Here is a 24,170-nt window from a genome sequence, read left to right as displayed (position 1 = left end):
CTTCACCATCAAATTGTGGACGTAATCAAATCATCTCTTGCAAATTTATTTTCAAATTAATAATTACAAACTTATTGAGTGCATATTCCAGCGAATAAAACATGGGAGATTCGCTGGAGAACACCGATACATCGGTGGAGGCGGTAGCAAATGTAACCATTGTCGACTATGGAGCATTTGCTAATTATATACGTAAAGCGGTCACCATCCTACTTCCTGAAGAAGATGTTGTGCCACCTGCTTTGAACTATGCTCTGGAGAATCCAGATAACCAGGACCGTATAAAAAAGTTTCTTTCGGATCCTCAAATACAGGCTTTGTACATCCAAAGGAACTGCTTGAAAGGTAATTAAGGTCTTACTAACGGCATTTGGTTACAAATATTTCTGTACCTAGCGGCTACCTACGCCCATTGTGCAAAATGGCGTCTATAAATTGCAAACATTTTGTTAAGTGGCCAATTTTTTTTTCAAAGCTGGTTTAAACCATATGGACATTGAACAGTTTAGGTATTCTCTAAGAGCAGTTAGCTGGTCGGAGTAAATTTGAAAATCCAATTGGTAAAATCAATATTGAATTTTCCAAAATCCCAGTTAGAAAAATATCTTGACATTTGCCCAGTGATGTCATTTCTATGAGTGATGACTCATGATGATGGTATGCAATCTATTACGCGTTAACACCTTCTAGGTTCTATTACTGACATCTGTCTGCTAACCGGCTTTTATTTCTTAGTAGTGGTATCCCGTAGAGGAAAACAAAACACAGCTGATATTTGTTTACAACCGGCAATTTTCTTAGTTCGTTTTTGTTGTGTTTTACAGTGTACTTTTGTGCAAAGTGTGGGAGGGAGATAAAAAGTATAAATATATGTATGAGTATCATTTAATTTAGCGTTGTTGTTTAATATTGTATATTAAAATTCTTATTAATTATTAAAAAATAATAATATTTAGTGTATATAAGATACTCTATATTGCATTATCTATTTTTCAATATATTCATTTATTTCATTTAGAAGATGAAAACGAACAACCAGCTGAAGGGGAAGAGGAGAAAGAGTTCGTCACCTATCAAATAAGTAACGATGTGCACTTCACCAACAGTCGCATGGCATCGTTAGCTTGTATCAAACGTGGAGCTGTAATTGAGGCAGACAAATCAATCCACTCACAATTGCGTTTGATAAACTTTTCCGATGGTTCACCATACGAAACGTTGCATGCCTTCATTTCCAAATCCTTGGCACCGTACTTCAAGTCATATGTCAAGGAATCTGGGCGTGCTGATCGTGATGGTGACAAAATGGCGCCATCTGTTGAAAAAAAGTTGGCTGAATTAGAGATGGGTCTATTGCATCTTCAGCAAAACATCGATATACCGGAAATTACGCTAACGGCACATACATCTGTAAATGCAGTAATACGTAAATGTGCCGATGAAAATCGTAAAGCTAAAGTGGCAGATTTTGGTGATAAAGTAGAGGATTCATCCTTTCTTAATCAACTGCAAAATGGCGTAAATCGTTGGATTAAAGAAATCAAGAAAGTGACCATGTTGGATCGTGATCCTTCATCAGGCACTGCTCTACAGGTATATACGAGCTCAAGCGCACTTAATATTGTAGTTCTTATTTAATTTATATTATATTTTTTCGTTTTGTAATAAGGAAATCTCATTTTGGTTGAATTTGGAGCGTGCTCTCTATCGCATACAAGAAAAGCGTGAATCGCCAGAAGTTGCTCTCACACTGGACATACTTAAACATGGCAAACGTTTCCATGCCACCGTGTCTTTTGATACCGACACTGGTCTTAAACAGGCCTTGGCTATGGTTGCCGATTACAATCCACTCATGAAGGACTTTCCAATCAATGACTTACTATCGGCTACCGAACTGGAAAAGATACGCCCAGCGGTGCAGCAAATATTTTCACATTTGCGTAAAGTACGTAATACCAAGTATCCAATACCGCGTTGTCTTAAATTGATTGAGGCCATTTCACGTGATCTAGCACAACAATTGTTGAAAGTTTTGGGTACGCGTCGCCTCATGCACATTCCATTTGATGAATTCGAACGTGTAATGAATCAGTGTTTCGAGATATTCAGCTGTTGGGATGACGAGTATGATAAACTGCAAGGCTTACTGCGTGACATTGCCAAAAAGAAACGTGACGAACATCTGAAGATGGCATGGCGCGTGTCGCCGGCACATAAGAAGCTGCAGACACGCATGGAGCATATGCGCAAGTTCCGACGTCAGCACGAGCAGTTGCGCACCGTAATATTACGTGTCTTACGCCCCACCAAACAAGCGCAAAATAATGATGCCAATGTTGTGGAAACCAAGCAGCCATACAGTTTGGAGGCGGCCGATGCCAATGCCATCGAGGAGGTGAACTTGGCTTATGAGAATGTGAAAGAGGTTGACTGCTTGGATATAACCAAGGAGGGCTCTGAAGCTTGGGAGGCAGCTGTCAAACGTTATGAGGAGAAAATTGGTGAGTTCAAGAAACAAAATTAATTGTATGAATATTTCACCAATTTAACGCTTTTATAGACCGTGTTGAAGCACGCATCACTGCACATTTACGCGATCAGCTTGGCACTGCAAAGAATGCAAATGAAATGTTTCGCATTTTCTCGCGTTTCAATGCGCTTTTCGTGCGTCCGCATATACGCGGTGCCATACGCGAATATCAAACACAACTTATACAACGTGTCAAGGATGATATTGATGCACTGCATGAAAAATTCAAGGTTCTTTTCTAATACATGCCTTCAAAATTAAGAATTCTATATTATTGCGTTTTTGGTTTAGGTGCAATATCCACAAAGCAAGAGTTACCGTCTCTCAACGGTGCGTGACTTGCCGCCCGTAGCTGGTTCCATTATTTGGGCACGTCAGATCGATAATCAGTTGACAATGTATTTGAAGCGCGTTGAAGATGTGCTGGGTAAAGGCTGGGAAACTCATTTGGAGGGTCAGAAGCTTAAAGCGGACGGTGACAGTTTCCGCAACAAGCTCTCTATTTCTGAAGTGTTCCAGGAGTGGGCACGCAAGGTACAGGAACGTAATTTTGGCAATTCTGGGCGCATCTTCACCATTGAATCGACACGTTCACGCACCGGACGCAGCAACGTACTAAAGTTGCGCGTCAACTTTTTGCCCGAAATCATTACACTCTCGAAGGAAGTGCGTAACATCAAAAATTTAGGCTTCAGGTAAGTTTTTGGCCAGCAGCGCGTATACTGATTTTTCAACTTCAACCTTTACCACCTTTTAGGGTGCCACTTACCATTGTCAACAAGGCACATCAGGCCAATCAAATTTACCCGTATGCAATTTCATTGATTGAGAGTGTGCGCACTTACGAACGCACTTTGGAGAAGGTATAAATATGTATATATTTACGTTGATTTTGCACAGGTTTTACACACATATACATATGTCCATACCGCTAATTCACTACATTTTTGAAACTAATATATAATTACTTCCAACACCTTTACAACTGCTTACATATAAACACGCATGCACTTGAAATTGCGTGCAGCTTGTATACTCATATTAACATACAAAAACATACATATCTATTTGTATTTTATTTACAATATTTATATATTTTTTCAATGCAATATTTTGTGCTAATATCTAACGCATCGATATTTCGCAGATTTACAATAGTTTATATAAATTTGTTTTTTTTTCTATTTCTTATTGCCAGAGTTGCAAATAGTGCACTAAAAAATTATTTAATTAACATTTAACTTATTATTTTTTGTTTTGTTTTCTTATCCATAATACTGTAACGAAAAATTTAAAAAAAAAAATTAATTTCGGTATTCGACGGATTGGAAAAAAGATGTTAATCCCAGGTTTATATTAAAAAAAAAATATTTTTGAATTAACAACGTGTCAAACTCAACTGCTTTTATGGAAAACAATTTTAATTGACAAAGCATCTAAACGAAATTCGGCACAAGACATCGCTACAATCTCCGAAGAAATTGTTCAGATCTGACAACTATGGCATATAGCTGCCATACAACTGGCCAATCAAACTCAAGATTAATTATATTTTTATACCCTCTTATGGTATAAAAAACGCACCTGTAAAGCGAATTATAGCTTCGGTGCAGCCGAAGTTAACGTTTCGTAAACGTTCTTTTTAATTCTTATTTTCTGTTTTAAAACAAAATTTTTAACTCCGATTATGCAATTAAAAATTAAACTTTCAAATTTTGTTCCAATTTTTTTTTTGGAATATTAACAAAAAAATCGCAACTCTGGTTTCTGCTTAATCCTAATTTCTCATTAAGTTCGCAAACATGCAAACTATTACAATTAGTTTCTTAAATTAAATATCTCCATTATGCTTCTCCCTTAAATATCACCTTATAATACACTATAATATCTATTAATATTCCACTAAACGCGCAACGATTTTAAACTGTCTCTCAACAAACAATATCGAATCAATATCCTCCCTCTCTTACATGCAGCTAAATAATAGGAGTTTAGCACAAAATTCAGTATTCAAGGTAGTGTTATTGTTAATAAATGTCTCTTAAATAGCATTATGTATTTGTATAATCATTTGCACTTAGTATATTTTATATCACAATCGTAATAATTCTAACATAACATACTAGTTTATGCCAATGCATGCTTTGAACATCCGAAAAGCAACTTTATGCGCACTTTCACACGCTTATTTCTAGTATTTAACAAGAATTTCCTTACTTATTAGATTGAAGATCGCGCCAGTATTGTGCCACTCGTAGCTGGCTTACGTAAGGAAGTACTGAATTTGATTTCCGAAGGCATCGGCTTGGTTTGGGAGTCGTACAAACTCGATCCCTATGTTTTGCGTCTCTCCGAATGTGTCACACAGTTCCAGGAGAAGGTGAGCTTGCATGAAATTTAGCCATAAACTGTAAATAAAAAAAAAAACATATTCACTTGCACTTCAGGTCGAAGATTTGCTTGTCGTCGAGGAGCAATTGGATGTTGATGTGCGTTCATTGGAGACTTGTCCTTACAGCGCTGCAACTTTCACTGAAATTTTATCAAAAATTCAACATGCTGTCGATGCTTTGTCACTCAAACAATACTCCAACTTGAATGTGTGGGTCACACGCCTCGATGAGGAAGTTGAAAAGAAATTGGCTATGCGTCTGCAGGCCGGAATACAAGCTTGGACCGAGGCGCTGACTGGTAGCAAGAAAGAACGCGATCTTTCCATGGACACCGATGCGCCAGCACAGCCGACCCACAAGCTGGGCGGTGAGCCACAGATCCAAAATGCTATACACGAGATACGCATCACCAATCAGCAAATGTATTTGTATCCCTCCATCGAGGAGGCACGTTTCCAAATTATGCAACAATTGTTCGCTTGGCAGGCGATTGTCACTTCACAGGTGCGTCTGCAGAGCACACGCTATCAAGTCGGTTTGGACAAGCTTGCGCCACCCACTTATCGCAACTTGTTGACCAAATTGCCAGAAACTTTGATTTTGGAGAATGCCTATGGCGCCATTGAGAATAAAATCAGCGAAGTGCGTAATTATGTCGAAGAATGGTTGCGTTATCAGAGCTTATGGGACTTGCAGGCCGACACCTTGTACGGCCGTTTAGGTGAAGATGTCAACTTGTGGATTAAATGTTTGAATGACATTAAGAAATCGCGCACCACATTCGATACGTCCGATACGCGTCGTGCATATGGTCCGATTGTCATTGACTATGCTAAAGTGCAAGCCAAGGTCACCTTGAAGTATGACTCTTGGCATAAGGAGGCATTGGGCAAGTTTGGCACATTGCTAGGCAACGAAATGACCACATTCCACTCGAAGGTGTCGAAGTCGCGTACCGATTTGGAAATGCAAAGCATTGGTAAGTTCATTCAATTAAGTTAATAAACTGGAATGGGGCATAAAAGAGTAACAAAGGGCAGCGCTTTATGTAATTTTAAAACTTTTGAAATGTTGGGGTGTATCTTAGCAAGTCTTAGTACTAGCCAGAAAAAACGTTTACTTCGGTTGCACTGAAGCTAGAATATTCTTCTCAAATAAAAAAGTTTCCATACAAGATCGGTTCCAAGCAGCGTCTTGGAGAGGAAAAGACGTGTTCAAAATTAGAGCGATATCTCATAAATTGTAGTAAAAGTAATACCGTTATGTTTATAATTGAAGTGTGGGCGCTTACTTCACGGTTTTTTTCGTGTATACCATATATGATATTAGACAGTCCATTTTTAATCAATTTAATCCGTTTCGGTCGGTCCGGCCCTTAATTCGCCTAGTTCCTTAATTAAAATAATATTTACCTTCAAATTATGTTTGATCGCAACAGAGGCAGCCAGCACTTCGGATGCCGTTAGCTTCATTACTTACGTACAAACACTGAAGAAGGATATGATCTCTTGGGACAAACAAGTGGAGGTGTTCCGTGAGGCGCAACGCATACTAGAGCGCCAACGCTTCCAATTTCCCAACAACTGGTTGCATGTGGACAACATCGAAGGTGAATGGTCGGCATTCAATGAGATCATTAAGCGCAAAGACACAGCCATACAAACACAAGTGGCCAGCTTGCAAGCAAAAATTGTGGCCGAGGATAAGGCTGTGGAGACACGCACGCTTGATTTCTTGAACGACTGGGAAAAGAATAAACCTACTGGCGGCAAGATAAGGCCTGACGATGCACTGCAACATTTGCAATTGTTCGAAACTAAATATTCACGTTTAAAGGAGGAGCGTGATAACGTGGCCAAGGCCAAGGAGGCGCTGGAACTGCAGGAATCTGCTATACCCAATAATAGCTCGGAACGTATGAATGTCGCTTTGGAGGAGTTGCAGGACTTGCGTGGTGTCTGGAGTGAGCTTTCTAAAGTGTGGACACAAATCGATGAGACCAGGTGAGACCATTTTTTCTTCTTATTATTTAACGGAAGTTACTTTAATAACCGCTGCTATTCCAGAGAGAAACCTTGGTTGTCGGTGCAACCACGCAAATTGCGTCAACAACTCGAGGCAATGATGACTCAACTGAAGGAATTGCCGGCACGCTTGCGCATGTATGAATCATATGAATATGTGAAGAAACTCATACAGAGTTACATTAAGGTGAATATGCTGATCGTTGAGCTCAAGTCGGACGCACTCAAGGAGCGCCACTGGAAACAACTGACCAAACAGTTACGTGTTAACTGGGTCATCTCGGATTTGTCGCTCGGTCAAGTGTGGGATGTGAATTTACAGAAGAACGAAAATATCGTCAAGGATATTATACTGGTTGCACAAGGTGAAATGGCATTGGAGGAATTCTTGAAGCAAGTGCGCGAATCATGGCAGAGCTATGAACTAGATCTGATTAACTATCAAAATAAATGTCGCATCATACGCGGTTGGGATGATCTCTTCAACAAAGTCAAGGAACACATCAATTCGGTTGCCGCCATGAAGCTTTCTCCATACTATAAAGTTTTCGAAGAGGAGGCTTTAACGTGGGAAGAGAAACTGAATCGCATAAATGCGCTCTTTGATGTATGGATTGATGTGCAACGTCGTTGGGTCTACTTGGAGGGCATATTCTCTGGTAGCGCTGATATCAAAACATTGCTGCCGGTGGAAACTTCACGTTTCCAAAGCATCAGCTCCGAGTTTTTGGGTTTAATGAAAAAGGTGACCAAGTCACCGAAAGTTATGGACGTCTTAAATATACCGGCCGTACAACGTTCGTTGGAACGTCTTGCTGATCTTTTGGGTAAAATACAAAAAGCTTTGGGCGAGTATTTGGAGCGTGAGCGTACCTCCTTCCCACGTTTCTACTTCGTGGGCGATGAAGATCTCTTGGAGATTATTGGCAATAGCAAGAATATTGCACGTCTACAAAAGCACTTCAAGAAAATGTTTGCCGGTGTTGCCGCTATTTTGTTAAACGAGGATAATACCGTTATTTTGGGTATTTCATCACGTGAAGGTGAAGAAGTTAAATTCATAAATCCCGTATCCACGGTCGAACATCCCAAAATCAATGAATGGCTCTCACTCGTTGAAAAGCAAATGCGTTTCACTTTGGCTTCACTTTTGGCACAAGCCGTACAGGACATCAAACAATTCCGTGAGGGTCAAATTGATCAGCAAAAGTACATGGAATGGTGTGACAAATATCAGGCGCAGATTGTTGTACTTGCTGCGCAAATTCTGTGGTCGGAGGATGTGGAAGCGGCCTTGCAACAAGCCTCGGAGAGCAATAACTCCAAGCCAATGCAACGCGTGTTGGGCACTGTAGAGTCTACACTGAACGTGCTTGCCGATTCCGTTTTGCAAGAGCAGCCACCACTACGCAGACGCAAATTGGAACATTTGGTATGTGTTCTAAGGCTTTTCATAGTACTTTGTGGAAACCGAGTTAATTTACCATAATTTCTTTAACTTTTGTAGATTAATGAGTTCGTTCACAAGCGTACAGTCACACGTCGCTTGATTGCCAATGGCGTCACCAGCCCCAAATCGTTCCAATGGCTTTGCGAAATGCGTTTCTACTTTGATCCACGTCAAACCGAGGTAAGCACAAAACTATAATGTAGCTCAAAAGTGGCTAGTAGGCACTCATTAGTAAATATATACACTTACTGTTACTTTATATTGTCCACACAGGTGCTGCAACAACTTACCATTCACATGGCTAATGCCCGTTTCTACTATGGTTTCGAATACCTAGGTGTACAGGATCGTCTTGTGCAGACACCGCTAACTGATCGCTGTTACTTGACCATGACACAAGCGTTGGAATCACGTTTGGGCGGTTCGCCCTTCGGTCCAGCCGGTACCGGTAAAACTGAATCTGTCAAAGCTCTCGGCAATCAGCTTGGTCGCTTTGTGTTGGTCTTCAATTGTGACGAGACTTTCGACTTCCAAGCTATGGGTCGTATTTTTGTTGGTCTATGTCAAGTTGGCGCTTGGGGTTGCTTTGATGAGTTCAATCGTTTGGAGGAGCGCATGTTGTCGGCTTGTTCACAACAGATACAGACCATACAAGAGGCACTCAAATATGAGATGGATACGAATAAGGAGAGCATAACCGTTGAATTGGTTGGCAAGCAAGTGCGCGTCTCGCCTGATATGGCTATATTCATTACCATGAATCCCGGTTATGCTGGTCGTTCCAATTTACCCGACAATTTGAAGAAACTCTTCCGTTCGTTAGCTATGACTACACCCGATCGTCAGCTCATTGCTGAGGTCATGTTGTTCTCACAAGGTTTCCGTTCTGCCGAAAAATTGGCTTGCAAGATTGTACCGTTCTTCAAGCTTTGCGATGAACAACTTTCCAATCAAAGTCATTATGACTTCGGTTTGCGTGCGCTCAAGTCGGTGTTGATCTCGGCGGGTAATGTAAAACGTGATCGCATTATGAAGATTAAGGAAACAATGCGTCAACGCGGTGAGGAGAATATCGACGAGGCTTCGGTGGCTGAAAATTTGCCAGAGCAAGAGATCCTCATACAATCGGTTTGTGAGACCATGGTGCCCAAACTTGTGGCAGAGGATATACCATTGCTCTTCTCATTGCTGAGCGACGTTTTCCCCAATGTTGGTTATACACGTGCCGAAATGAAGGGCCTAAAGGAGGAGATACGCAAAGTATGTCAAGAAGATTATCTGGTTTGCGGCGAAGGGGATGAACAGGGTGCTGCCTGGATGGAGAAGGTAAGTGAAGCAGCGGATTACAATTGTATGTGTATCGCTGTTATGTTAGTGTACGACTGTTACTTTCTTAATACAACGTGTGTAAGTTGTGAAAGAGTAATTGAATATACTTATATACTCTCGCAATATAGATATTGAAGTGTCTAACAGATTTAGCCATATCCGTATGTCTGTATATGCGCAAACTAAGCCCTCAGTTTTTGAGTTATCGATCTGAAATCATGCACACACTCTTTTCTTCTCATGTATCTGCTCAGTTGTTGGAATCGCCGATATTGGGCCACTATAGCGTATATCAAGTTCTTTATGGAACACTTTTTTTTGGCAAGATATCTTCACGAAATTTGGCATGGGTTATTGTTCAAACCAACGCTACAAACTCCAAGCAAATTGTTAAGATCGAACCACTATAGCATATAGCTGCCATACAAATTAATCGATCTTGTATGGAATTTTTTTTTTATTTATGAAGGGTATTATAGCTTCGGTGCAAACGAAGTTAACGTTGTTTCTTGTTATACTCTCGCAACCTGTTGCTACAGAGTATAATAGTTTTGTTCACCTAACGGTTGTTTGTATCACCTAAAACTAATCGAGTTAGATATAGGGTTATATATATATAAATGATCAGGATGAAGAGACGAGTTGAAATCCGGGTGAATGTCTGTCCGTCCGTCCGTCCGTCCGTCCGTCTGTCCGTCCGTGCAAGCTCTAACTTGAGTAAAAATTGATATATCTTTATGAAACTTGGTAGACATGTTTCTTGGTACCGTGAGACGGTTGGTATTGCAGATGGGCGTAATCGGACCACTGCCACGCCCACAAAACGCCATTAATCAAAAACAAATAACTTGCCATAACTAAGCTCCGCAATAAGATACAAGACTGTTATTTGGTACACAGGATCACATTAGGGAGGGGCATCTGCAGTTAAAACTTTTTTTTAAAAAGTGGGCGTGATCCCGCCTCTAATAGGTTTAATGTGCATATCTCCTAAACCGCTAATGCTATAATAACAAAATTCACTAGAAGCAAATGTTTTTAGCACTTCTATTGACGGTGTGAAAATAGTTGAAATCGGGTGGCAACTCCGCCCACTCCCCATATAACGGTACTGTTAAAAACTACTAAAAGCGCCATAAATCAAGCACTAAACACGCCAGAGACATTAAATTTTATCTCTGATATGGTATAAATTGGCTTTATAGGAACCCAGTTAAAAATTAGTCAGTGGGCGTGGCACAGCCCACTTTTAGGTGAAAACCCATATCTTGAGATCTGCTCAACCGATTTCAACCAAATTCGGTGCATAACGTTCGTTTCATGTTTCTATGTCATAGTGCGAAAATGGGCGAAATCGGACTACAACCACGCTTACTTCCCATGTAACACCATTTTCAATTCCATCTGATTCTTTCACTTTCCACTATGCATATCAAGCAACAATGATTATATCGGGGTAAAACTTTGCGTGAATAATGCAATTAAAGTATGCCACCTTGCGGCCAAAAACTGTCTAAATCGAACCAAAACTGTTCAAACCCCTAAGTACTAAATATGTGGACCCCAGTGCCTATAGTTGACCTTCTACCGAAAATATCAGTCAATCCACAAAGAAATCTCAAACGAGTATACTATTTGACTTTGCGAGAGTATAAAATGTTCGGTTACATCCGAACTTAGCCCTTCCTTACTTGTTTTTATATTACTTCAACTTGCGAGAGTATCTAGAGTTCGGTTCCGCCCGAACTTCGCGCTTGCTTACTTGTTTAGTTATTATTTTGTGCTTTGTTTCAAACAATAAAAAAAAGCATTTTTTGAAGCACTTCTTTCGCACGAATATTTGTTATTGCACTGTACGTATTGTATTTCGTGTAAATTGATGTGTCTACTTCGTAATTTGATAACATTTAAGAAGATTCTCCTAATGTATGCACTTTAATATTTAATCAATGCTTGCTTTACACGCGCAATTACCGAAAATCACTGATTGAATTACATAACGTTGATAAAACAGAATGCGCAAGGATTCGGTGAGACGTGGGTGGAAAAGGTTAGACGCTTAAACCCTTCCGATTTCTTATTTTAAAACCAATATATACATTTTTTTTATAAAGCAAGTTTAGATAGTCGAAATTTGTAATTTGTAAACGTACTGAGATGCCTGAATACATATTCCTATTGCTTGCCAATTTGATTAGTGCCAAAATTTAAGCTTGCTCCTCATTACCTTTTGGAAATTTCATTGCATTCATTTGCATACACACTAATACTGTAACACTTTTCCATGAATAGGTGCTGCAATTGTATCAAATTTCCAACCTAAATCATGGTTTGATGATGGTCGGTCCTTCCGGTTCTGGTAAATCGACAGCCTGGCGTACCTTGCTTAAAGCATTGGAGCGTTTCGAGGGTATTGAAGGTGTTGCGCATGTCATTGATCCCAAAGCCATTTCCAAGGAGGCACTCTATGGTGTTATGGATCAAAATACGCGCGAATGGACCGATGGTCTCTTCACACATGTGCTGCGTAAAATCATCGATAATGTGCGTGGTGAAATCAATAAACGTCAATGGATTATCTTTGATGGTGATGTCGATCCCGAATGGGTTGAAAACTTGAATTCCGTTTTGGATGACAACAAATTGCTCACCCTGCCGAATGGTGAACGTCTATCGTTGCCGCCCAATGTGCGTATAATGTTTGAAGTGCAGGATCTGAAGTTCGCCACGCTGGCCACCGTCTCACGTTGTGGCATGGTTTGGTTCTCCGAGGATGTACTCTCTACCGAAATGATATTTGAGAACTATTTGTCGCGTTTGCGCAGTATTCCACTTGAGGATGGTGATGAAGACTTTGTTGGTGTTGTTAAACCAGCTACTAATAAAGATAAAGAAGAAGAGGTTTCGCCATCACTGCAAGTGCAACGTGATATTGCTTTGTTGTTGCAGCCATACTTCTCGGCTGATGGCATTGTGGTGCGCAGTTTGGAGTATGCCATGGAGCAAGAGCATATTATGGACTTCACGCGCTTGCGTGCGCTTAGTTCGCTATTCTCGATGCTGAATCAAGCTGCAAGGTGCGTACGTTTATATTCTTAACTTTACTGAATGCCGGTCTAATGTCTGAATTAAAAATTTTGGATTTTTGGCTTTTAAAAATTGATATTTCTGATAACTAACGATATATGGTTCAACGCAATATATATTTTTCTGCCAGTGCGAGTACACAAACATTTTTCAAATGTTTTATGGGAACTTATTATGTTACAAAAACAAAAACAATTTCTTCTATTTTAGAAATGTGCTCAATTTCAATTCACAACATCCCGATTTCCCATGTTCTGCCGACCAACTGGAGCAGTATATACCGAAAGCACTTGTTTACTCCGTACTCTGGTCCTTCGCTGGCGATGCTAAACTTAAAGTACGCACTGATCTGGGCGACTTTGTGCGCAGTGTTACCACCATACCGCTGCCGGGAGCTGCAGGCGCACCTATTATCGACTACGAGGTTAGCATGAATGGCGAGTGGGTGCCATGGTCGAACAAGGTGCCAGTTATTGAGGTTGAAACACATAAAGTGGCCTCACCTGATATTGTTGTGCCCACATTGGATACTGTGCGTCACGAGTCGCTCTTGTACACTTGGCTGGCCGAACATAAGCCATTGGGTAGGTTATGGAAATTTTCAAGATTTAAGACCAATTTACTAATTATATACTTACAGTATTGTGCGGTCCACCTGGTTCCGGTAAAACGATGACATTGTTCTCAGCACTACGTGCTTTACCCGATATGGAAGTGGTTGGTTTGAACTTCTCGTCAGCTACTACACCCGAACTTTTGCTCAAAACTTTCGATCACTATTGTGAATATCGCAAGACGCCTAACGGTGTTGTGCTTTCGCCAGTGCAGGTAAGATAAAAAATCAAAATATGATTAATTTTTGTCTAATACTTCTCTATATTTGTATACAATTTAGATTGGCAAATGGCTTGTGCTATTCTGCGATGAAATCAATTTGCCTGACATGGACACTTACGGCACACAGCGTGTTATTTCATTTTTGCGTCAGCTAGTCGAACACAAGGGCTTCTATCGAGCCAGTGATCAAGCTTGGGTATCACTAGAACGCATACAATTCGTTGGCGCTTGTAATCCACCAACAGATCCGGGTCGTAAACCACTTTCACACCGTTTCCTACGTCACGTGCCAATCATTTATGTAGATTATCCCGGTGAGACTTCGCTCAAACAAATCTATGGCACCTTCTCACGCGCCATGTTGCGCATGATGCCGTCATTGCGCGGCTACGCTGAACCGTTGACCAATGCTATGGTTGAATTTTATTTGGTATCACAAGATCGCTTCACACAAGACATGCAACCGCACTATGTGTACTCGCCGCGTGAGATGACACGTTGGGTACGCGGCATTTGCGAAGCCATACGTCCGCTTGATTCGTTACCAGTGGAGGGTTTGGTGCGTTTGTGGGCGCATGAGGCGCTCCGTTTGTTCCAAGACAGGCTGGTTGAGGAATCAGAACGTCGCTGGACCAATGAGAATATCGATATTGTCGCACTGAAACACTTCCCTGGTATCAATCAAGAGGAGGCATTGACTCGGCCCATTCTCTACAGTAATTGGTTGTCTAAAGACTATATGCCTGTGAATCGCGAAGAATTGCGTGACTATGTGCGCGCACGTCTCAAGGTCTTCTATGAGGAGGAGCTTGACGTACCGCTTGTGCTGTTCGATGAAGTTTTAGAGCACGTCTTGCGCATCGATCGTATATTCCGTCAGCCGCAAGGACATTTACTGTTGATTGGTGTATCTGGCGCTGGCAAAACGACACTTTCACGTTTCGTCGCTTGGATGAATGGTCTATCCATATTCCAAATTAAAGTCCACAACAAATACACTGGTGAAGATTTTGATGAGGATCTACGTTGTGTGCTAAGACGCTCCGGTTGCAAGGATGAAAAGATCGCTTTCATTTTGGATGAGTCGAATGTTTTGGATTCCGGTTTCTTGGAACGTATGAATACGCTGTTGGCTAACGGCGAAGTTCCCGGTCTGTTCGAGGGTGATGAATACACCACATTGATGACACAATGTAAGGAAGGCGCACAGCGTGAGGGCTTGATGTTGGACTCAAGTGATGAGCTATACAAATGGTGAGTATATATATATATATTTTTTTTTTTTGGCACGCACAAATAACTAAAATTCTTTTTAATAAAAATTTACACAAATTTATTTTTCGTTCTCCCCTCTACAGGTTCACCCAGCAAGTTATGCGCAACTTGCACGTGGTCTTCACCATGAACCCGTCTACAGACGGTCTTAAAGATCGTGCGGCCACCTCACCTGCGCTCTTCAATCGTTGTGTGCTGAACTGGTTCGGTGACTGGTCGGACTCGGCACTCTTTCAGGTGGGCAAGGAGTTCACCACACGCGTTGATTTGGAAAAACAAAATTGGACTGCACCCGATTTCTTTCCATCAGTGTGCCCCTTGGTGCCAGCACAACCAGCACATCGCGATGCGGTCATCAACAGTTGTGTGTATGTACACCAAACGCTGCACCAAGCCAACGCACGGCTGGCCAAGCGTGGCGGACGCACAATGGCGGTCACACCACGTCACTATTTGGACTTTATACATCATTTTGTCAAATTGTACAATGAGAAGCGTAGCGACTTGGAAGAGCAACAATTACATTTGAATGTGGGTCTCAATAAAATCGCCGAAACTGTTGAGCAGGTGGAGGAGATGCAGAAATCATTGGCCGTTAAGAAGCAAGAACTGCAGGCCAAGAATGAAGCAGCCAATGCTAAGCTCAAACAGATGTTCAAGGATCAACAAGAAGCTGAAAAGAAGAAGATACAGTCGCAAGAGATACAAATACGCCTGGCTGATCAGACGGTGAAAATCGAGGAGAAACGTAAATATGTCATGGCCGACTTGGCACAAGTGGAACCGGCTGTAATTGACGCGCAACAAGGTAAACGCTTGCTTGTATGCTACAAACAGGCCATCAACTATTTATTTATGTTTAATGAGATTTTAAGTTTAATTTAAGCGATTCGTTTAACGGAAAACTCTAAGGCTCAAGTGTTATTTATATATATATCTAAGTGTAGCATTTAACACAGAACTTTTCAAGCAGCGCACATAAACATATAATGTGTGTGTATATAATACCGTTAGCAGATTTATACACTGGTGACATTTATATGATTTTATATTTTTACACCACTTTTTATTTGCTTTTGACCACCGTTTAAAAAACTGTGAATTTCTTGCAAACACTTTATCACTTTAGCTGTAAGCGCCATTAAAAAGAAACACTTGGCTGAGGTGCGTTCCATGGCCAATCCACCAGCTGTTGTTAAGTTAGCATTGGAATCAGTCTGCGAGCTGCTCAGCGAGACTGCCACCGATTGGAAGGCGATACGTGGCATACTTGTCAAAGATAGTTTTATACCGTCCATTGTTAATTTGAGAACAGAGAATATCACGTACGGCAATACACAATACTATTACTTATTCTAACTTACATATGTATATTGTAAACTAATTTATCGTTAATATTATTATTAAGCAAACCAAATTCAAAATTGTCACTTACACACACGCCCCCACGCATATATATATATATATATACACTTGTATACTTAATATACCATATACACAGCATAAATATGCCGCAACAAACAAAAAACCAAACTCCAATATAACATTTTTGTACACAATCGCCATCTTTTCACCCCAAAACACATCCAAATTGGCTTCATGTGGCTATTGTGAAAATTACATATATACATACACATACATATACATATATATACTATTAAGCAGTGGCGCAGTATTGTACCATATATTATAATTGTATATCTAAAACAAATCCATATGATTTAATTAATTGCGCTGGGGTTTGCTAAACTCTAACTTCTGTTTTTCAATGACACATTTATTTATTTATTTTTTTAATTTTATTATCATTATTTATATTTTTTTTTTTGAGTTTTTTATTGCATCGTTCATTTTCATACGAAATAATGCATTCACCACATTTTTGCATCTGCTCAGCACATGTATAGCAATTTATATAATTACCGTTAATCTTATGTGTTCTTCTAATTTTACAGTAATATAGTTGAACTATTTAAAGAAGTGATTTTAATATATTTATATAACAAATCATTTCTAAATTAAGCGCCTAAATGTATACTACTTATATAAGTATATGCTTTTTTTTTATAAAGCAGATAAATTGTTTATTTAATAATTATTCATATACGCATTTAAATATTAATAATGTATTTAACAAATACACAGTATTGACTTGTTGACAGTGCTGAACAATTAGTTTTGCAAACCGCTTTTAGGCGCATGTGCGCATTCCAGTGCTTTTGGGTATGTTAATGTGAAGCCATAATACCTTTCACTTATAAAAGAATTTAGAACTGTCTCAGTTTGTTTGGCAGCTATATGGTATAGTGGTCCGATCTAAAAAAAAACTTGTTCAGAGATTGTAGCGTTGCCTTGGACAATAATCCATGCCAAATTTAGTAAAGATATCTAGTCAAATAAAAAAGCTTTCCGTACAAGGACCTGATCGAACAGTTTATTTGGCAGATATATGCTATAGTGACTAGTTCGTGTATATATGGGAAAAATTAAGAATTATGCAAAATGATTCAACTATGCTTTATAATGTCGACTGAATAATATCGATATTTTAGTATTTTTTAAATGAAAGTAATTAAACATTTGAAAGCGGAACAGATTGGCACTATCAACAAGTCGGTATTAATAAATTAAATTAATAATTACTAAACTATAAACAATATGTATATATATGTATATTATATATAAATATGTCTGTGTCTGCAGGTTTCGGTTAACAAAACAAGTTTTTTTTTTTAATAAGTACGCGTGTCCACAGCGATACTACGAAGCACACACGAAACTTATACTAAGCCAGCAATCAAGTTGTTGGATTGGACTTCTGCATAGAACAACAACATCATACTTAGCAACAACACAAAGGATTAAAATGACCCCTTAATGTATTTTTATAACAGTTTATAGGCAATTAGCATTAATGATTTTACTAAATGAGTCAGTTTATAATCTTTTTTTTTTGTTGTTTACTTACTACTACCATACTATTACTACTTTTTACTCACCACACACTCACCACCTACCCCGCTTGATTCACTTTAGCCGTTAAATCCATACGTAAGCAACAACTTGTTGAAGTTCGTACCATGGCCAATCCACCATCGGTGGTGAAATTGGCTCTGGAGTCAATCTGTCTGCTACTGGGTGAGAATGCGACCGACTGGAAATCAATTCGTGCTGTTATAATGCGAGAAAACTTTATAAATTCAATTGTATCTAACTTCAATACTGAAAATATAACGTAAGCATGAAAACAACAACAACAATTTAATAAGTTTATGATTTTGTTGTTTACATATTTTTTATTGTAATTTTTTTTTATTATTATTTGACTAAGCTGTGCAATTGATTGGTTGTTGTTATTTTTATTAATTGTATATTTTATGATGATGATTTTAAAAAATGGCAAACGTACAATAGAATATTAGAAAAAAATTAAGTACACTTAAAAAATAAGTGTTAAGTTTCAATTATTAAAAATCAAAACTTTAAAAACCAAAAAATTATAAAAAAATAATTTTTATTTTTTAAATAAAAAGCAATAAGTAATTCTGCTTCTAAAAAATTTTAATTCTACTTTTAAAAAAATAATATGAAAGTCAGAAATAACAGAATTTTTAAAATACAAAATAAGTTTCAAAAGGAATCGAAAAAAAGATTAAGAATACCAAAAACAATTTGCAAATTAAATATAGATATGCTATGTTGAAATAATTAGGTTTGCTTTAAGAATTTAAATTGGGCATAATTAATTTTTTTAATTATTATTATTATTTTTTATAATATTTTTGTTAAGTTATTATTAGTTTTACTTTTAATTTTTTTAATTCGTGTTTTCATAATTACTTTTGTTATTGTATTTTTTTTTTTTTTATTTGATTTTTTTCAATTATTTTTTTTTATAATTATAATTTTTTTTAGTTCTTATATTTTTTTAAATTATTATTATTTTTAATTATTATTTATTAAATATTAATTTATTATTTTTTAAAACTGATATCTTTTGTAATTATAATTTTTTTTAGATTATTATGTTTATTATAATAATGTTTTAATTAATTTTTTTGTTTTTATAACAACAATTTTTTAATTTTTTTTTGTTTTAATTATAATAACAATTTTTTTTGTTATAAATACAATATTTTTATGCAGCTATTTAAATTCAACTGTTCTGATCAATTGCACCAGCTCGCCTGAGTTTTTTTTGTTAAAGCAACATTATTTATTATTTACTTTTAATTCTCAATTGTTTATTTTTTGTTGTAGTTTTATTTTTTTAGTTTAAAAAAGTTAAGTCCTCCCCCTTCTACTGCAATTGGATAGACGCGTTTTCGTAGTTTTTGCCCTAGCGTTGTGAAATACATATAGAAAAGCGTTTATCGCTTGGTTCGTGTTATATAACTTGATTTTTTATTATATTTTATTAATTTGCATTTTTTGTTTTAATAAATTCGGTGTTGGTATTATTATTATTATTATTTTTTATTTATCTCAACGTCAACTGCTTTAATCCTATTAAATGCGTAAAATTCCCATTTTTGGTTTTGGCTTTTAATTTATTTTTTATTGTTAATAGTAAACGCTTTGCTTGCATAACATACACTTCGATTGGTGATTTTTTATTCATGTACACATTTTGAAAAAAAAAAAAATTAAATGAAAATTAACATAATATTTATTTTAATTAAAAATAATGCAGCGATGAGGTGCGCGAAAAGATGAAGAACAAATATCTAAGCAATCCGGATTATAACTTTGAAAAGGTCAATCGCGCCAGTATGGCTTGTGGCCCTATGGTCAAGTGGGCCATTGCACAGGTAAAATATCAAAACGCTCTCAGACTAGTGTAGACTCTCATTTTTTTCCCTTTCCTTTGCCACAGATTGAATACGCCGACATGTTGAAACGCGTGGAACCGCTGCGTGAGGAATTGCGTTCACTGGAAGAGCAAGCCGATGTGAATCTACAAAGCGCCAACGAAACCAAGGAGCTTGTTGAACAGCTCGAGCGTAGTATTGCTGCCTACAAGGAGGAGTATGCACAACTCATCTCACAGGCGCAGGCCATTAAGACGGACTTGGAAAATGTGCAAGCTAAGGTTGATCGTTCGATTGCTTTGCTGAAGAGCTTGAATATCGAACGCGAGCGTTGGGAGTGCACCAGCGAGACATTCAAATCGCAAATGTCGACTATTATTGGTGATGTTTTGTTGTCGGCGGCCTTTATTGCTTACGGTAAATTATAAATTGATTTTTTATTTCGCACAGAAATAATTTTTTTTTCATAAAACCCTCACACAGGTGGCTACTTCGATCAACACTATCGCTTGAATCTCTTCACCACTTGGTCGCAACATCTACAGTCGGCCAATATACAATATCGCGCTGACATGGCACGTACCGAGTATCTGTCGAATCCCGACGAACGTTTGCGTTGGCAAGCGAACGCGCTACCAACCGATGATCTGTGCACTGAGAATGCCATTATGCTTAAGCGCTTCAACCGTTATCCACTCATTATCGATCCCTCGGGCCAAGCCACCACGTTCTTGCTCAATGAATATGCTGGCAAAAAAATTACGAAAACATCATTCTTGGACGATTCATTCCGCAAGAATTTGGAATCTGCGCTGCGTTTCGGCAATCCACTGCTCGTGCAAGATGTTGAGAATTACGATCCAATATTGAATCCTGTGCTCAATCGTGAATTACGTCGCACTGGTGGTCGTGTGTTGATCACACTCGGCGATCAGGATATCGATTTGTCGCCTTCATTTGTTATTTTCTTGTCTACACGTGATCCGACGGTGGAATTCCCACCGGATATTTGCTCACGTGTCACTTTTGTCAACTTCACCGTTACACGCAGCTCTTTGCAGTCACAGTGCTTGAATCAAGTATTGAAAGCTGAGCGCCCAGATATCGATGAGAAGCGTTCGGATCTGTTGAAATTGCAGGGCGAATTCCGTTTGCGTTTGCGTCAGCTGGAGAAGAGTCTTTTGCAGGCTTTGAACGATGCAAAGGGTAAGATTCTTGATGATGACTCCGTGATTACCACGCTGGAAACATTGAAGAAGGAGGCGTACGACATCAATCAAAAGGTGGATGAAACGGATAAGGTTATTGCGGAGATTGAGACTGTATCGCAACAGTATTTGCCATTGTCGGTGGCTTGCAGTAATATTTATTTCACTATGGACAGCTTGAACCAGGTGCACTTCCTCTATCAGTATTCGCTGAAAATGTTCTTGGACATCTTCTCCACTGTCTTGTACAACAACACGAAATTGGATGGCAAGACCGAGTATTCGGAGCGTTTGGGCATCATTACGAAGGATCTCTTCCAGGTGAGTTTTTGCTTACGAGATCAAAAAAAGTTTCCGTTTTTTTTTCTTAAATATAATATATGTATTCATCATAATGTCTTTTCCTTTCTAGGTCTGCTATGAGCGCGTGGCACGTGGCATGTTGCACAACGATCGTCTGACATTCGCTTTGCTGATGTGCAAGATACACCTCAAGGGCACCTCAGAACAAAATTTGGATTCCGAATTTAACTTCTTCTTACGTAGTCGCGAGGGTCTATTGGCTAATTCGATCCCAGTCGAAGGACTAACTGGCGAGCAAATAGAGAGCGTTAACCGTTTGCAAACACGTTTGCCCATTTTCCGCAAGTTGATTGAAAAACTCAAATCGATGCCTGAGCTAGGCGCATGGCTGCAACAAAGCTCACCGGAGCAATGTGTGCCACAATTGTGGGATGAGTCAAAGGCACTCACACCGATCGTTAGCTCTATACATCAATTGCTGTTGATACAAGCCTTCCGACCGGATCGTGTTATTGCCGCCGCACATAAGGTGGTCGATGCAGTGCTCGGTGCAGATTTCATGCCGAACGCCGAGAAGGAATTGGACTTGGCCGCTGTTGTGGAGAAACAATTGAACTGCAACACACCCGCATTGCTGTGCTCAGTGCCCGGTTTTGATGCCTCCGGACGTGTGGACGACTTGGCTGCCGAGCTCAATAAACAGATCTCGAGTATTGCCATTGGTTCAGCAGAGGGCTTCAATCAGGCTGAACGCGCCATCAACATGGCCTGCAAGAGCGGTCGCTGGGTGCTGCTGAAGAACGTACACTTGGCACCACAATGGTTGGTGCAATTGGAGAAGAAATTGCATTCACTGCAGCCACATTCGGGCTTCAGGCTATTCCTCACCATGGAAATCAATCCCAAGGTGCCGGTCAACTTGTTGCGCGCTGGCCGCATTTTCGTTTTCGAACCGCCGCCAGGCATACGCGCTAACTTGTTGCGCACATTCTCGACGGTGCCGGTGGCGCGCATGATGAAAACACCTAGCGAACGTGCACGTCTCTATTTCTTGTTGGCTTGGTTCCATGCTATTGTGCAGGAGCGTCTACGCTACGTACCGCTTGGCTGGGCCAAGAAGTATGAGTTCAATGAGTCGGATTTGCGCGTCGCGTGCGACACGCTGGACACCTGGATCGACACGACCGCAATGGGTCGCACCAATTTGCCGCCGGAGAAGGTGCCATGGGACGCGTTGGTCACACTGTTGTCGCAATCCATCTACGGCGGTAAAATTGACAACGACTTCGATCAGCGTTTGCTGACCTCATTTCTGAAAAAACTGTTTACGGCACGCAGCTTCGAAAGCGATTTCGCGCTTGTGGCCAATGTTGATGGCGGTGCCGCCGGTCAGCGACACATCACCATGCCCGACGGTACACGTCGTGATCACTTCCTGAAGTGGATCGAGAATTTGTCCGACCGCCAGACGCCTTCCTGGCTCGGTTTGCCCAACAATGCGGAGAAGGTGTTGTTAACCACACGTGGCACAGACTTAGTGAGCAAGCTCTTGAAGATGCAGCAGTTAGAGGATGATGACGAATTGGCTTACAGTGTGGAGGAGCATGCCGAGGCGGCCAATGCAAATGCAACACGCCAAGAAGATGGCCGTCCATCATGGATGAAGACATTGCACAACTCGGCAACGGCATGGTTAGAGCTTTTGCCCAAAAACTTGCCGGTGCTCAAGCGCACCGTGGAGAACATCAAGGATCCATTGTATCGTTACTTCGAACGTGAGGTCACTTCGGGCGCTAAGTTGTTGACCACCGTCATTTCCGATCTACAGGATGTAGTGCTGATTTGCCAAGGTGAAAAGAAGCAGACCAATCACCACCGCTCGATGTTGTCAGAGTTGGTGCGTGGCATCATACCGAAAGGTTGGAAGCGCTACACCGTGCCAGTTGGCTGCACCGTTATCCAATGGATCACTGATTTCAGCAACCGTGTGCAGCAATTGCAGAAGGTGTCGAAGTTGGTATCACAAGCAGGCGCCAAAGAGTTGCAGGTGTGTATCAGTTGTGTTTGATTTTCATCACAAAAAAGGTTTTACGTTTTTTCTGATTTCTGTTAGACCTTCCCCGTTTGGTTGGGCGGCTTATTGAATCCCGAAGCTTACATCACTGCAACACGCCAATGTGTTGCTCAGGCGAACAGCTGGTCGCTCGAGGAATTGGCTCTGGAAGTGACCATTACCGAGTCGAGTATAAATCCCGATCAAAAGGATAGCAGTTTCGGCGTGACTGGCTTGAAGCTGCAAGGCGCCCAATGCAAGAATAACGAGCTGCTCTTGGCCTCGACAATTATGATGGACCTGCCGCTCACCATACTCAAATGGGTGAAGTAAGTAGCAGTTTTCTAATTATTTGGCATCCTACGTTGTATTTTATACTAAATATTTTGTGTATTTGTGTTTTTTTCTTTTTGCAGAGCTTCCACTGAGACGCGCATCAGCAAGCTTACCTTGCCGGTGTATTTGAACTCTACGCGCACGGAGCTTCTGTTCACCGTTGATTTGGCTGTCGCTGCCGGTCAGGATCCACACAGCTTCTATGAGCGTGGCGTTGCTGTACTTACTTCGACTGCTTTGAATTAAAATGGGCGAATGAAGAACATTTCAAAGCTCAAAATAACACATAATTGCGCATATATTTATCCGTATTATCAAATAAATAGAAATATGTATTCAATAATATCCTAAAATAACCAATTCAATTTGCTTGCTGTACTCGTATCATATACTTATATATATATACACCTATAAAGTGTTTTTGGCTTCAATATAGCAGTGTGAATCAATTGCATTCAATATTACAAATATTTAATACTCAAGCGTTCAATAAAATTTCCTCAATATGCATACAAAATATTTAGAGGTGTT

At 39.8% G+C, this 24,170-nt stretch overlaps 1 protein-coding gene across 8 annotated transcripts; it reads left to right on the top strand.

Moving 5' to 3' along the window:
- Positions 1 to 24,158, top strand: Dhc64C (dynein heavy chain, cytoplasmic). Of its 8 annotated transcripts, none has more exons than XM_036372444.2 (26): positions 1 to 345; positions 1,019 to 1,593; positions 1,670 to 2,504; positions 2,564 to 2,763; positions 2,825 to 3,228; positions 3,291 to 3,396; positions 4,510 to 4,548; positions 4,758 to 4,913; positions 4,981 to 5,905; positions 6,365 to 6,929; positions 6,993 to 8,382; positions 8,458 to 8,580; positions 8,674 to 9,726; positions 11,744 to 11,779; positions 12,022 to 12,806; positions 13,027 to 13,400; positions 13,457 to 13,644; positions 13,712 to 14,907; positions 15,012 to 15,736; positions 17,965 to 18,163; positions 19,622 to 19,739; positions 19,805 to 20,156; positions 20,223 to 21,268; positions 21,360 to 23,297; positions 23,364 to 23,632; positions 23,720 to 24,158. In XM_036372444.2, the coding sequence occupies exons 1-26, from the start codon at positions 102 to 104 to the stop codon at positions 23,883 to 23,885; spliced, it is 14,007 nt and encodes a 4,668-aa protein (XP_036228337.2). In that variant the 5' UTR covers positions 1 to 101; the 3' UTR covers positions 23,886 to 24,158. The 8 variants fall into 8 exon arrangements, with proteins under 8 accessions (XP_036228337.2, XP_036228338.2, XP_036228341.2 ...); XM_036372445.2 differs by lacking the exon at positions 17,965 to 18,163 and adding an exon at positions 16,058 to 16,253; XM_036372448.2 differs by lacking the exon at positions 4,510 to 4,548.
- Positions 24,159 to 24,170: the final 12 nt, after the last annotated feature.

This window comes from Bactrocera oleae, chromosome 6 (genome assembly GCF_042242935.1).
Source record: "Bactrocera oleae isolate idBacOlea1 chromosome 6, idBacOlea1, whole genome shotgun sequence".
In the NCBI taxonomy this organism is placed as follows: domain Eukaryota; kingdom Metazoa; phylum Arthropoda; class Insecta; order Diptera; family Tephritidae; genus Bactrocera; species Bactrocera oleae.
This window is presented reverse-complemented; position numbering and strand designations above follow the sequence as displayed.

Excerpts from the sequence above, each read along its gene's own strand:
- Dhc64C (XM_036372444.2), top strand. The coding sequence starts at position 102 with ATGGGAGATTCGCTGGAGAACACCGATACATCGGTGGAGGCGGTAGCA. Across the intron at positions 15,737-17,964 it reads TGTAATTGACGCGCAACAAG|CCGTTAAATCCATACGTAAG; the intron begins GTAAACGCTTGC and ends GATTCACTTTAG. Across the intron at positions 23,298-23,363 it reads CAGGCGCCAAAGAGTTGCAG|ACCTTCCCCGTTTGGTTGGG; the intron begins GTGTGTATCAGT and ends GATTTCTGTTAG.